General features: G+C 37.3%; 1 protein-coding gene across 1 annotated transcript; it reads right to left on the bottom strand.

Annotated features, from left to right (window-relative positions):
• Positions 1-578: 578 nt before the first annotated feature.
• On the bottom strand, positions 579-8,249 carry LOC128211256 (uncharacterized). The gene is made up of 2 exons (XM_052915832.1): positions 7,217-8,249; positions 579-1,142 (listed from the first exon to the last, which is right to left on the bottom strand). The coding sequence occupies exons 1-2, from the start codon at positions 8,085-8,087 to the stop codon at positions 733-735; spliced, it is 1,281 nt and encodes a 426-aa protein (XP_052771792.1). The 5' UTR covers positions 8,088-8,249; the 3' UTR covers positions 579-732.
• Positions 8,250-17,030: the final 8,781 nt, after the last annotated feature.

The following is a 17,030-nucleotide window of genomic DNA, read 5'->3' as shown; positions in this document are numbered from 1 at the left end:
GACAATATTCTTTATTCTTCCAATAACAGTACTTTAACACAATAGAACAAATGTTAAATGACGAACAAGGTACACATCACAGGGCAGTAAAAACCAGGCCAGTAGTTTGAACCATTTTTGTGGTCTTGTGATAAGATACTTTTCTGTCAGACCATGGATGGCAGGTTTGATCACCGATAAAGGTACAAATCGTCTTCTGAGAAGGGCGTTAAATGGCGGTTCCGGGTGATAGTGCTATACACTGGTGCACGTTAAAGAACCGGAGTAGCTGTAACCAGGGTTACTGTGCACTATGCCCCATAACCTAACAAGACTGGCCGACGCTGATGGATAGGCAAATATCCAACCTTCAATACATGTAGGTGAATTCTTCATACAATGCAACTCCATACTGTATTGATATCATGTGATAATAGTCCTATGATTACAGAGAGAGCACGTAACGTGCGTCCAGAGTGATAACAAAAGCCTTTCCGGCCTTGAAAAACACACAAATATTAACAACACAAATAAAAATAACGGAAAAAGTAACTATGTATCCAGGTTTATAGGTACGTGCTGTATCATTACTCCCATTGTTGTCATTTTATTTATAAACAAACAAAATCCCCTTAAGTCGATTCCATCTATATATGGGGTCACCAAGCAACAAAGTGTAACACTGGTATATGACACTATAACCAAACACTTGCTTATTTATGGAGTGGATACCTTAAAAAAACTTCATAATAATCAGTGGAAATACGGTGAGAAAAAACCGTACGGTGTAAGTGGTATAGCTGGAGGGTAAAACATGGGTCTGATCATTTCTTCCGCGTCATAAAGACGTTTGCCGTCCTTGACCAGGATCGTTACAGACGCTGTCTTGGAACTTCCGGTCAACGCTTGGTCACGCTGCATCTGTTTCCGCTTGGTTTTATACCGGCGGTTTTGAAACCAGATTTTGACCTGGGTTTCTGTGAGTTTAAGTGCGTTCGCCAGGTCTGCGCGCTCGGGGCCGGACAGGTAACGCTGGTGCCGGAAGCGGCGCTCAAGCTCAAACACCTGCGCGTGCGAAAAGGCGGCACGCGACCGTTTCTTCCGAGGTTTGCTCGACTCCCGCAACGATGTTATGCTGGCAGTCGTGTTGACATCTGCTTGAACTAAAAATAAATAATAAACACGTGAATTTGAGAATATACACGATGTGATATTTGGTTAATAGTAAAACGTACTCTAATATAATAAAAACATTTTTTTTATCTACAATTTGCGTATTATTTACCTTTTTAGGGTCTTTAGACTTTAAATAAGAATTTATAATATTCACTTTAAACTCTCTTTTTTCATTTGTCACAATCAAATTTCAGTTTGTATTTTGGCTAATTGAAATTAGCTACGTGAGCCTGTTCAGCTTAAAAAGATCGGGGCCGGGCCTCAATATCACGAAAATAACCCTGAATTTCAACTGAACACATTATTTAAATATTGTATTTAATTGGAAATGAAAGGGGGACAATCTAGTTCTTTCAAATTTTTACTTGTACAGTATTTAGCGAAAATGTTTTATGCCTAAATAATGTCACAAACTATGATAAAACACTTGCATGCAGTTTATTGTTTTTTTTTACTTTTTAGTGATTACTCAATAACACTTTTTGCTATAAAAATTGTTTTTCTTAAGAAGATTGAGCAATTATGTTTATCAACGTAAAACAAGAAAATGCCGCGGAAAGCGGATTTTGCACCGGCAATATAATCGTGCTGTAGGAATTTGACAAAACTCTTAATATACAAATACCTACAACCCTATTGCTTCATTAACCGTATCTCACGCAAACACATGTTCAGTGATAGAAGCGAAATATAATAACTACAAGAGGTCAGTAAGGCGGAGCTCTGTCACTCTCAAACTCAAACTCATTTTATTCGTGATAAGAGGCCACCGGCCCAAAACACAGTGTACATAAAGCCAAGGCATGAACAAGTAACAAAATAAAATGAAAAAAATCGTTCGTCTGGCTGAGCCAGACTTGGGCGCTTGAAATCTCAACATGTATCTCCACATAAACAATAACCTATACTTAATTTGAAATCATGCCATACTACTATGTGCAAAAAAAAAACAAGTTTAAATTGAGAAATGACGTGAGTTAGTTCTTGATATTGGGACCAGAGGATATAACATAGGTCAGCGACAGTTTCAGTATTTCAGAATAATTTCACTTATTATCTATTACTAATTTACTCATCATGATAGGTAAGACCGACATATGACAGCGCCGTCTTGTTTAAAGCATACTATGTTTATAATGAACATCAAACAAAAGTCCTCCCATAACGCATTGCATATAGCAATTAAATATCTAAAAATGATTAAAATTAATTGTTACATCTCGATAAAAAAACATCGTTGATTCAATATCAGTTGGATATTATCACCGAATAAATAATGATATATAATGAAGCACATAGGCATCGGAGTTATGATTTTTAGTTACATGTATATGGTTTTCAAACTATTGGCTATACAAATATCAAAGAAATCCTAATTAAAATGTTTTGGACCATGTCCGGGATAGGAGGTTAATGTCCCGGAAAGGTCGAGCTACGGCAAACGTTTGTTGAATTATAAAGAATTGAAAATTTGATTAAGGCTTGAAGATTGTATCTGCCTGTTGATGTCTATTTTTTAATTCAAATAAACTATTAAAAATACTTCATTAAAAATGTCGCCAGTGTGAGAGTCCAATATTAGGTCTTAAATTTTATTTTCTTCTTCGCTCAAAATAAAACATATATACAAAAATGTCCGTTAATGTCAAAACTGGTATTGAAAGGGAAAAAACATTATTCTCTTTACTTATGTATATATTTTAACGATCTGAATTTGCAATATCACTACATGTCTGCAATGGCATTGAGACAAAATGTCATAAACTATAAAAACAAAAGAACACAATCAAAACGAGATAACGAATGAACTGCAATCTGATACGGAAACCCTATTCACGCTACACCCTAAACACCCTATACACCCTACACCCCATACACCCTACACTACCCCTTACATTCTAAAACCTATACACCATACACCCTATTCACCCCATACAATATACACCAAATACACCTACCCATCCTACACCCCATACACCCCATAAACCATACACCCCATACACCCTACACCATATACACCATACACCCTACACCCTAAACATCCTCAACCCTGTACACCATACACCATATTCACAATAAAAACCCACCACCCAATACACGCTACACCATGAACAAGCTATACACCCTACACACTTCATACATCCTATACACCACACACCCCATACACCCTATACATCACACACCCTATACACACTACACACTCCATACACCCTACACACCTCATACACCTTACACACCCTATACACCCTACACCCTACACACCTCATACACCCTACACACCTCATACACCCTTTACACCATATACACTCAATACACCCTACACACCTCATACACCCTATACACCACACACCCATACACCATATACACCCCATTCACGCAACACCCTATGCATCACACACCCATACACCCTATACACCCCATTCATGCTACACCCTATACACCACACACCCATAAACCCTATACACCCCATTCACGCTACACCCTATGCATCACACACCCTATACACCATACATCATATACACCCTCTACACCCCATGCCCCCAACACCTTATACATCACATACCCCATATACACCCTTTACACCCTATAACCTATACACTCTATACACCCCATGCCCCCTGCACCCTATACCCTATACACTCTATGCCCCTACACCCTATACACCCTATACATCTTTACACCCTATACACCCTACACCCTATACACCGTTTACACTCTTTACATCCTACTACCTATACACCCTTTACACCCTACACCCTATATACACCCCATGCCCCCTACACCCCATACACCCTACACTTATACACCATTGCCCCCTACACCCTATATACCCTACACCCTTTACACCCTATTCACCCTATACAGCCCCTGTCCCCTACACTATATACACCCTATACACCCTACGCACTTTACACCTTATACATTCTATACACCCCATGCCCCCTACACCCCATACACCCTACACCCTTTACCCCCTATACACCCATGCCCCCTACACCCTATATACCCTACACCCTTTACACCCTATTCACCCTATACACCCCATGCCCCCTACACCTTATACACTCTATACACCCCATGCCCCCTACACCCAATACAACCTATACAACCTATTCATCCTTTACACCCCATACCCCCTACTCCCAATACAACCTTTACAACCTATTCATCCTTTACACCCCATACCCCCTACACCCAATACAACCTATACAACCTATTAATCCTTTACACCCCATACCCCCTACACCCAATACAACCTATTCATCCTTTACACCCCATGCCCCCTACACCCAATACAACCTATACAACTTATTCATCCTTTACACGCTATACACCCTACACCATATACACCCTATACACCCTACGCACTTTACACCCTATACACCCAATGCCCCCAACACTCTATACACTCCCTACACCCTATACACCCTTTACACCCTATACACCCTTTACACCTTATATACCCTACACCCTATGCACTCTATACACCCTATACAACCTATACACCCTACACCCTATACAACCTATACACCCTATACAACCTATACACCGTACACCCTATACCCTATACACCCTACTCACCCTACACCTTTACACCCTATACACACTTTACACCAAATACACCCTATACACCCCATTTCCCCTTCACCATATACACCCTATATACCCTGACATCATATACCCCCTGATCCCTATACACATCATACACCTGATGCACTCTACACCCTGTACACTCTACGCCCGTACCGCCACATTTTCTATAGGTTCCCGCCAGGTTATCACCAGTAATATATCATGGAGCCGGGCCGAACCTCCATTCTCTTGGTCGCGAGTTCTGCGCTCACCACCTAGACCACCCCCAGGACAAATTAGATGGTAACTTCGGCAATATACAATAATATATAAATATTCACAATATATTATATAAAAATTCCTTCCATGCTGTCAAGGACGTGGGGTGAATCCTAAAGTCCCGGGAACTTTTTTTCGACGGGTTTTATTTGCTGCAATAATCCAATAAGAAATGATGAAAAAAATCATGTCTGATACCTATTTTTTATTTATCATCAGTGTATCATAAACGATAAGGTCAAGCACGTGTGTGCTTTTTTCTGACCGCTTTTTCCGAACCGATACGAAAATGTCCTTGCGTGCTTTCATGATAATAGCCCTTTGTTGAAGCAACATGTCAGTAAAGCATACACGCATTCGGAGCACCTCGGCCATTTTCCATCGAAAACAACATCGGCGGTTTAACGGCGGTTAACATCTCGTCGGAAATCCTTACATTTAACTATCCTGCAAGTAGATCGCGTAGCAATTTCAATTTAGCAGTTAAAGTCGATTTACTTTTGGAAATCTTAATTATCTATGAAGTAATTCAAATCACTGGCACTCAATTTAAGATTAATAATACAAAATACACTTTAAATTAATACAATACATTAATACTATTATTTAAATTGTACGAACTACTACTGATTCGATGGACATTGACCGTGTAGTTCTTAATGGCCCACATGGTCAGGGCATTCAGCTTAATGCAACATTTACATGGTTTAACACATTCCGAGTATCTTTTTGAAACGGAATACTAAACATGAAGAGACCGATATAGCGGAGCTCTGTGGTACGGCAGTTTATACACAAACGTTCGGCCCCCGTCCGCCAGTTTCCTGGGTATCAACCAGTATTTGATGTCCTTGAGTCGGTATTGAACCCGGGATTCATTGTATGCGAGCGCTGCGCTCTTCCTTGGGTTCGAATATCACTTGCTCCGCTTTAAGGAGAAAATGATACCAAATGTAATTATAACTTATAAATTTAACGGCGTTGTAATATTTACATATTCATTTTTTTTACTGTCACAGTTTACACATATTTTTAAATTAAAATTTCGGAAAAATAAATTGAATGGTTATTTTTTTCTCCATTTGTTTATTATATGTTGTTGGTTCTTCCATACATAGTTTAAGGTCGAACTAGAGCACTCTCAAAAAGTAGAAAGGTTTGCGCAAAGTGGATATAAAAACATCGAAAATTATGCATAAAAATATTTTTTTCATATAAAACAAAGTCTTATAGAATTGTTAGTGACAGAATGCAGTTGCCCGTCAACCAGTACAACGCTACTGTTAAACAATGCCAAAACGTATATATTATCTTATATTTATTCATTACATACTGCAAAGACGACTGAAACATTCAAAATAAATATTTGAATAATGAATATTTTATAAAAATGTCATATAATAAATGAAAGTAAGAAACGTTTGTTTTCATGTACTCATAAGTAAATAATTTCGCCGCGGAGTCATGGGACGCCAACGCTGGTCCTTTTTTCTTTTATCAAACTAGGGATATGACTAAATAACTATAAAGGCCAGAGTTATGGGTCTTGCTATGCTCGTGCGTGTTGCATCTGGCAGCATGAGTGCCAAGTTCCATTTGAATATCTTGAACAGTTTCTGAGTTATCACCAAGGTGACGGGTTTTTCACGCCGACACGAAGACTGTGACAATACCGGCACAAAAGCGTCACAAAATTAACATTAACTGTGATCTGATGTATTTCAATTGAAAAATGGGGTAAATCATTACTTATTAAAGCCGGAGTGAGTTGTGGGTGTGTGCGTATCGTCTCTGTCAGCACGTGTAATAAGATTCATTTTAATATGGTGGCTTTATTGCCAAAGTTAACGTGTTCTGCACTACGATGCCGGCGACAAAGCCGGGAACGCCGACACCATGGCTTTAACAATAAATAGACTTTATCTTCGAAATTAGACGAAGCTAAAAAAAAGTGTTTTACCTTCTAAATGATGTTTGATCATATATAACCATTTTACGCATACATGAATGTTATAAAATTTTAAAAGAAACAAAAAGGTTTGTAAACTATATATGTCATTTTAAAGCTAGAGATATAAACATCATAATGAAATTAATTAATTGAGCATCAAACTTGCATTTCCAGGTATAACTACATAATATGGATTACTTCTAGGCCTCATTTTTGTATCAGACTGAAAATCTGCCGACGTCTTGTCGAAAGACTTACCTTCTTTTCGGAATATCGGCTTACTCCTGGAAACAATGTTAGAGTTCTTTTTTCCCTCTTCAACATCCATAAGCTCACCCGTCCCCTCCACAGACTGCCGTATTACAGCATCCTTGACTTCAGTAGATTTGTCTTCTGTGGCATGCTTAGTGTCCTTGACATTTGCAGAAGTATCATCGCCATCGTTGCGACCACCATCACTGTCATACTCTATGGACACGCCTTGTTCGTTTGTTTCATCTGTATCGGAGACACTCATTTCAAAACTGTCATTGTCGTTAATTGAACACTCTTGCTTTTTCACTGATATTATGCGGTTTTCATCTTCGGGGAAATGACCACAGCTTACACTAATGTCGCCCTTTTCATTGGAATTATCTATATTTGTTCCAAGAAGTGTGCTTCTTATACAACAGTTTTCATCAGAAGATATATGGTCAGCGGTCTCATTTATTTCGTCTTCTTCCTCCAGATTTCTTGAAAAATGCTCGGGCGAACGATTCAGTCTTGTTTCTCGGTCGTATGAGTTCAAGTTAAATGGAATTTGACCGTGGACATTTGAATTTTCCCAACATAATGTATTGTGGCGAAGTCCATACATTTGTTTTAGCCTTTGTAAGTAGTTTCCTGTAAAGGAAGCGTTGGCCGCCGATATAAGCCTTCCATAGTACTGTTCTTGTTCACATATATTACGTGGAACACATGGGGCTTTTGTTGTTTCTTCAAAGCGTTGACGTTTCCCTTCACCGTGTTGGCAGTTTTCACTTTCCTTTTTATCAACTCTCTTTGGGGACGACAGAATACTTTCTATAGTAAATGAACACCTTTTAGTCTGTTCAATTTCAAGACGATTCTCCGTTTTTATATCCATGACAATAATTAGTTGTAATATCTTAAGTTCTTTAATGAAAACTACATTTACAATTAAAGAATATTTGCAACAATGACATCAGCGGCAATTTCAATTTCACACCATTTTCATCTAATGGGAACAAGCTCACTACTTAATTCCATTAAGAAGCAAACAGGTTATTAGTTTTCATATGCCGTAATCTAGATAACTAATGTTGTGGGCTGCTCTTTTTATCAGTCTTGCCCGATAACTTGAAGAAGCACTCAAGAAAATGGGCGGTCCCGGGTAGACGGGAAAATAAACACGGAACCAACCAGGTGCGCGATTCAATCGTGCCCTGCCTGCAGACAGTCATAATTGATGCATGTTTAGCTGTGCACGGGCATACATTATCATATCACATATAACAGCGGCTATAATAAGTTCATTTGCGTTAATTTGTTATTTATAATGCTGTTTTTTAAATAGTGGTAAAAAGTGTTTTATCATAACCAGTAATGAATGGAAACCACTTCATATTTGAACGTCATGATCGTTTAATCAGGTGCTTGTGTGACTGTTGTCGGTGGTACTGTTGTTGCTGTTACTGCTGCTGCTGCTTCTGCTGCTGCTGCTGCTGATAATGTATTGAGTTTGATGATTATAGAGAGCATCCTTATTTAAGACATAAAGGCGACGAAAGCGTAGGCCCTTAACTGATATACAGAACGGGACAACGTGATATTCAAGTGTGTCAAAAATAATCTTTTATTTCTCATACCTCAAAGTTAATCATTTTTCAATTAAAAGTTATCGAATGTCCTACATTTCAGATCAATTAAAATCTGTCCAAAAATAAATGATATGCAGAAGATGATATAAAATCAATCCCAAATTTGTTAATATTTCAGAATGATAAACAGCGGGGCTTATCAACCGAAGACAGGGATTAGTGTAGAGCTGAAATCCCGGTAATCTGGCGTCTATGACACTGAATGACTCATTCATTCATATACCTGCTTGTATTTTTTCGTATTTTTTTTATAAAATTAAGATAAAACGTAATAAGGATTGTACGATATGTATTTAACAAATACTTTAATTGCGTGTTCATCATCATCATCATCATCATCAATCATCAATCATCATCATCACATGCAGCAGCAGCACCACCACCACCATCATCACCACCACCACCACCAGCAACAGCAGCATCGTGATGGACTTAAAACTGTTTGTAAATTTATTTCAATAATGTTAGTGTACGTTTGCTATATCACCAGTTTAAGAACACTCTTTATCTTGTTTATTATTTTATTAGTAGACAATTCATCAGAGAAAATATGATCATCATTGTATGTTTTTTTCTTGTTTTAAATATATAAAAACAAAATTTGTTGAGCGGGGAGGGGGCACTTTCTTAAGTTTTTCGCCATAGATCAACATAAACACTCTCACAATAACAATAAGCGGAATTCTTTCCCTGTTTCACGACTCCGTTAGAACTCCCGTGCACATAAACTTATCATCGCCCGTGCTTCAAAACCTTTCAGCAGCAAATTCGATTCTCATTATCTTCCTTCAGTGGGATTAAGGTAACTCTTGTCTGTTCTTACCCAATTACTCAAGTCTGTTGATTCAAATGTAGCAGCGACTTTAAGAAGTGAAAATGACTTCTCCATTCGGTACTTGCGGGCCTTAAGTTGTATATTATTTACTGTTATTCCGTTTTATGTGTAAAACAGGCCCGAACTCATACGTTTTTATATGCGTCTACAGTTCTTGCCATCATTTTTCATTCCTAAGTACCGCTATATTACAAAACAGCTAACAGAACAATGCAAAGTTAAACAACATTCATAAAAAGAATAAGATCGAATGACGAAAGTCTTCGCAGTTAAGGAATCCACCCCAAAAGTAAACTAGCTCAGGTCCCAATACCTCGATACATCTCAATTCCCCTTTTAACAGGATCAAGCTTAGCACACTCTTCTTGAGTTTGTATAAATTGCGTAATATTTTCTTATTAAAGAGTTTTGAGGCCTTTAAAGGAAAACATATTAGAGATAAATAAGATAAACTTCTTTTTTTAATATACTCATATTGATGCTAGTAATGTTGCTAAATTAATTAAGATACATAAGTGAGTTACGCTTAAGAATGTTTGAGAAAATGGGCCCTGATAGCTCAAATAACGTTGATGTTGAATCTTGATGCCCGGTGATCCCAAGTGAGTTGGGGTATTGCTTGCTGATAACTTGTACGTACAGCGTAGATGACCAAAACTAGATTACACATAAAGGTATGAGACTTTAATTCAGCTGAAATCAGTCATGAAACGACCATTTTTACAATTCTCAATACCCAAAAAGCTTGTTTGTTATATTAAGGTTAAGATCTGCACATAAAACCCTTTAAAATAATACATGTGTCAAAATAATACGGGATCAATTGGCATGTACATAATCCCACATGTTTGTGTATGGGACACCTAAAGTTGGTCCTCTTTTGTTTTATTTTTCCATAGTATGATCATTACAACATTGATATAATTATGCAAACATGGTATTTGTTCAAGTATAATTGCAAAAAAAGTCATATCTTATTAATATAAGTCTATAGTGCTAGCATTTTTCAGTTACCGCTAATGTTCACTCACGTACGCTATCTGCTTTGTTTCCGTTTCCCAGTTGCAACGCAGCATATACAGTGGAAGTGGGAAACTAAATGCAGAACACCTCTAGTTAGCCTTAACTGAACTCAGGGCTGATTTCCCCATGTTTTCGATTTTAAAAATGCTTTAATGAATAAATCTTCCCCGATTATGGCTCTCGGTCGCCAACCAAGTGCCCTCATCTTCGGAACGCTCAACAGTAAGGCAATAATATTCTCAATGAGGGGCTTCACTTGATTAGGTAATCCTTAAGAATGACAAGTTAAACAAATAATTGAACGTTCTTGGTTAACAAGTCGTGAATTCGACACCTGTTAATGACAGGTTTTCATATTATCGCGAAGGGGGCGACATTGATTTCCAATCTCCAGGTTTATAGCATAAGCCACTTAAGATAAAGAGACTGTATTTTAGCCGCACTCCATCGAATGAGGTATGCTCTCCAAGAAAAACACATGTTTGAGCAGTTATCTTATCAAAAATTAAGAGGTTGGCAGGCTGCACTCCCATCTAGTAACTGGTGTATTCCTACCACAAGGGCTGCAAAGTGCATGGTTACAATAGCAGGTGCACGCATGGTCGGCATGTTCAGTCACGCGTATTTGTACGGCCATCGTGTCTGATGCAGTGCCGACGCTGACACTGTTTTGGGAAGCAATGACGGCATATTTTGCCAGAAACGTCAGTAGCTCTTGTCGTTGGCCTTTGCCTTTTACCGTTACAACAAATACTGTATAATGGTCACTCGCAAAGTCCGGTGTGGTGTTAATGAAGGGAATTAAGACGCCATGGTTTGCCTTTGACTTCAGCAATTATTCTTAGTCAATCTTCCACTCTGTATTTGACCCGTAGCGCGTCATTTTGCTGAATTCGCGAAAAAAAAAATTTTTTTTTTTAATAAAACAGACATAAACTAAACATAAAGTGGACAGCCTTAGAGCAGTCAGGTTGATAAAAATTGATAAAATTCAAATCATAAAAATGATTAGACTCTACCAAATAGATTTCGGAAGGTCACATGTCATCTCAGGTGTGTGAAATCCCCTTGTATAATTTCCGTCCAAAAGCCCACTCCTACCTCATATAAATATGGTCCTCAGCCCCACCTCTTGCATGGTGCCAGTTCCACGACATGTGTTATCAATGTATATATGTATATTTGAATTATATTTTGATCATGTAATGAGGAATACGATTGTGTTGAAATTACTTAATAAAGGTGTCGAATCTTAAATAATGATTTTAGTCGTAACGTTAAATGAGCCTAACAGGTGGGAACATTTTTTGTTCTTATTTCCTCACAAAAATATAGCAAACTAAATAAATTACGATACTATCACGACTTATCCAACCATCAAAAAGTATCAGAATCTTTAAAAATAGAAAATAATTACTATACGGTTGATATTTTTAAAGGATTGCATATCCTGATCTTCGATGAATACATGAAAATTAAAATAGTATTTTAAGATTGGCTTCAACTTCCATTCAACAAAATTTCATTTATAAGTAAAAACTTTATCATGTCTGCTTTTTTATTTCGAAGAGGTCGACTGCCACCATCAGCAATTTGGTTTTTACAATTGGGTATCACGTGCAACTATTGAAAAGGCGGTCTCATACTCCCGCAAAGCATCCATACAGGTATTGTTTGCATTGGGTTCACTTCAAACAACCAATACAATCTCAGCTCTAAATTACGCTCTCAAGAAACGGAACTATTTCAAGAGTCGCTAGCATCCGCCGTTGAGGCGATATGAATGAACTATCTCCGGTGCAAAATGACATTGCGATCATGTTTTGTTTAACTGATTGGCGAGCACGTTCCACTATTTAAGTTTAGTATGCAAACAGTAGTATATGCAACTTAACATGCTTGTGTAACTCGGTCATCGAAACAAATCAAGTGTCGTGTAGCGTAGTTTCTCAGGGAACGAACATCGCCGCGTTACATCGTTACAGTCCTACTGCGGCTGGGTGAACACCAGTCTATATAATTGTAAATCTGTGGTGGTGCTGTTGTTGTTGTGGTGGTGGTGGAGGTGGTGGTGGTGATGATGATGTATATTTACACATATTGTTGTAAAGGTGGATATCTCCTACCGGTCAAAGAATATTAGTTTGTTATTTCCGACCTTTCCTCGTATATACACATGTTCGTGTAAGCCCAGCATCGTTATAACTTGTTGTTTTTTGTTGCTGTTGATGGTGATGATGATGATGGTGTTGCTGTTGTTGATGTTGTTGTTGTTGCTGTTGTTGATGATGATGATGATGAAGATGATGATGGAAGAGCAAGAATCCGAATTAAGTAAGTGTGAAGAGAATATGACCGATAAAAATGAAATTTGTACTGATAGAAATTATCACAGAAACATATATAAAAAAAAATATTTAAAAAGTGAATGAAACCAAGATCACTGAAACATCAAGTGATTCAAGTGAGAAATGTTCCACTTTTGGCGAAAACGAAGCTGAAAACCCTAGTCTTGATATAGCATAACGCGACCTGACACAACAAAGGAAAACATGTTTGAAGCACACGCACCTCCGACGAATTACCACAGACCATAGACAACTCTCTTGCAATGCATGCGGATATAAGTAACGTTATCGCCGAACTAGGAACAAACGTATGCAAAGAAGATATGCTTGTTGGTCAGTCGAAATGAGAGAATTTATCTTCTGCATGAATGATATGGAGCGCCTAGAAAAAGTTCTAAATGAGAATAAAAACGTTTAAAAATCTGATCGATGAATTAAAGAATGTGACAATGGATAAATCTGAACATCTTGAATTGGAAGTTCCTCAATCCCGTAAAGATGCTATGACAGCCTCAGACCGACTTACTTACCTCCACCGTGGACCTTCACCTTCAGCAATGTCTAACATTCCACCAATGGCACAGGTCTATCAGACTTAAAATGAACAGGGAGAACACCTGCAATCAAATGGGGATAAACTAAGTGAAGAAAACAAGACAACACAACAAAGAGCAACTAGAAGAACACTATCGAGACGATTGTTTGTCATTTTCTTGAGTGGTTTGTTTTGGAAACTTATATATGTTTTTGTATTGACTTTAGTCTTTATACATGTCTTTCATCTTAGAATTTCTGTCCAATAGTTAGGAATGGCCTTTTATTAATAAGTTTACTTCTGCTATCCAATTGTTTTTATTTTTTAGCTTACATGTACAACGTACATGTATTTGTGTCGATATTGAGCGAATTCGATATAACATCATTTAGATAAAGTATGTTACATTCAATCCAGTTCTTAAATAGAATACTTTTATGTTTAACTTTTATAAATGTATCAATCCATATTATATATTTTCTAATATTGTAGTGTCTCGGATATTTTAGTTTGATTAACGGACAGGTGTTTAAACTGAATACATAGAATTAACAAATATTTATAAAATAAAGTTTTTTGTTTGTATAGATCGGTATAGATATAATACTGCCTAAGTTCATATAAAATATGAGCGTTTAATTCTATCTCTTTAACCCCTCCAAACAAACTTAAAAATCATGGCTTTAAAATATTTACTATTGAATAAGGCGTCACAATGTTTTGAGCCAGGTATACAAGTTTTGGAAAAGTAAAAAAAAAATATAACCGTAATCTTGCCAAAGAAGGTAAGTTTTCGTTTATTCCAATTATTTATCAATTGTTTACTTTTTCCCTAGTCTTTCAGCTTAAATTCATACATTCATTTTTTATTGTTTCCATAATTTACACCAAGTGATTTAACGTTGTTTGAGGTGATCTTGATATTGATTTCATTTCTTTTGCATTTGCCAATCCAGAGACCTTGTGCTGTTGCCTTCATTTTGTTTAAGTCCTGAATATATTCCAGATTCTTCAATAATATCGAGAACAATTGGTATTTCATTTATGATTCTTAAAAAAATATAGTTGTGTCATCTGCGAACTGAGTTAATTTAAGATGTTTTCTTGGATGTTAATATCATAAGTTGCATTTTTTCTTACCTGGGTTGACAATATTTCATCTAGTGTTATAAAAAGCAATGCACAAAGAGAACAGCAATGCACAAAGAGGACAGCCCTGCAAGATGATTAAAAAGGTACAAGAAGACCAGGATCATCATTGGTGCCATGTTTACTAACTAATATTACACAGAAATCAGACTCAACCACAAACTACACAGCGCGCTGAGGGCAGAAGGTTTACTATAGAGGCAAGCAATCACCACGAGAGGCCCGAGAGGCACGGAGAAGGCATGGAGCTACGTAGCACATTACTTGCTCAGGATTCAGAGCGTGAAGAGATAACAGAGGTTAAGAAATGACAGAGCATTTACATGATAATTGGCAAATGCCGTATAACTACATGTAATTCATATCCGTAGCATTTAAGAAAATATGTAAATAGCATGAAAGTACATGCAGATTTATCTAAATTGAATGAAGTAGTACTGTAAAGATAAGTTTTTTAAAAAAAAGGGCAAATATAATCATTGCATCTTTTGCAGAGGAACGAGCTGTAAGGGAGCAGGGAAGGAAGGCAACCTCCAATCTCAATGTTTGGAAAACCCAAACTAAAACATGTTTATTGAAGAGAAAGAAATCTTAAAGAAGCGAAAAGAACCAGATACGACATTTAGAGAGCCTGAATACGACAGCCATAAACCAATACAGCGACGCTTCTACGTTTTCACAATGGATTGAAGGTCTGATAAGTCGGATGCTAATTGCTCAACTGACCATTCAAGCAGTGAAGACAACATTGGTGCACCTACAAAGCGTCATTTGTCGTTTTTTTACCTGTTGACGACCGCTCACATTTCTGCGAATCAGACTCGAAGAGCTTTGTTCTTCTTCCATGTACGTTTGCAACACTGCCAGTGTAGAATCCCTTCGAAACATACAGGCTGACAGAGCTTCTTGTATTTATGCATTCAGCAACCAGTCATTGGCATCATTGTGTATAATTTCTGCCTCTCGCTCTCCATACGAATGGTCAGAAAGATGTAAAAACTTCGCTGATAGCATTTCCAAACCACTTAAAACAGCGCCAGATTGAACTGCCATCGATCAGTGCTGTTAAATACGGTACCTGGACACTGGACAACGCTAAACTACAAATTATCTACCAGCGTTGTCGAATGGAAGTAGAAGCAAACATGAACCATTTTCATTCAGCAATCATCTTTCAAATGCAGATTTAAGGGAAACGCTGTTAGAAGCCACAATGAGGCTGAAGGGGGCAGGGACAAACACGAGTGTAAACGATTTGCAGAGTCAGGCAATTTCACAGGTGGTAGGCCGGCCATAGACAACCTTGGCCCACAGAACACAGCCAGAAATATCGATTTATCAAAGCACAAAACTCAAGTCAACTTGGATAAAATATAGTGGAAATGGCTTAATTACAATTTTAAATGATCTCAGACGTACTGTTAAATTAAGTCATGGACGACTCTCTTGTTAAAAAAGTTTGTTATTGTATTCAATATACTCTAGATTATTATCAATAAAGCTAAAGCAATCAATACGTATTAATAAATAACAAACATCTCAAACATCAAGGGACAAACGTATACAATGTTTATTCAAGGAACTTCAAGAAATATCATGGTGTTTATTACAGTTTTCTATCGGGTTGCTTTCGGAAAAATCTTAATGAAAGTACACCTTTATTTATATTGCGATGAAATATGTGAATTCCCCTTAAGTATACGATTTGTAATTAAAGAAACGCTAAACTTCCTGGCTATTGTGGCCTGAAGTGGAATCACTGATTATTTTCATTCTGCAGAAATAAATATTTCCAAAATATGTTCAGCTTCGGGACTTTATAACCAGAAACGTAAACACTCATTTTGGAATACTCCAGATGAAAGAGAATTGTTAAAGGTCTGTGGTAGGTTTTCCGCTTACAGGAGGTTTTCCTAATTCCAATACTTGTTTTAAAAATCTCAACACACAAACAAATTCACCGATCTGTCTGCAGGCTCTTTGAAACACATGACATATCATGTATAGGGGTTCTCAGCTTTGCGGTGTTTGGTCGTAATTTGATAGGAAATGATAGAACTAGAAAAAATAAACATAATATAAATCTAGTGTGTAGGCACCAAGACAATATCTCATTACAGGACAGAACCTTCCAAGTAGCTTGCACATTCGAACTATATACTAGAGTTATAATAGGCAGCATATTACAGACAAGATCAACTAAATAGAACATTGCAGACAGGAATCACGCTATAGTAAGCACACGACATTCAAGAATTATGTACACTAGTAAGAACATTACAAGAAAAAAATACACTTA

This window comes from Mya arenaria, chromosome 12 (assembly GCF_026914265.1).
Source record: "Mya arenaria isolate MELC-2E11 chromosome 12, ASM2691426v1".
NCBI classification, from domain to species: Eukaryota; Metazoa; Mollusca; class Bivalvia; order Myida; family Myidae; genus Mya; species Mya arenaria.
This window is presented reverse-complemented; position numbering and strand designations above follow the sequence as displayed.

Bases quoted from the DNA above. Each gene is read 5' to 3' on its own strand.
- LOC128211256 (XM_052915832.1), bottom strand. From the start codon at position 8,087: ATGGATATAAAAACGGAGAATCGTCTTGAAATTGAACAGACTAAAAGG. The intron at 1,143-7,216 runs GTAAGTCTTTCG...ATTTATTTTTAG, and splicing joins GCCGATATTCCGAAAAGAAG to TTCAAGCAGATGTCAACACG.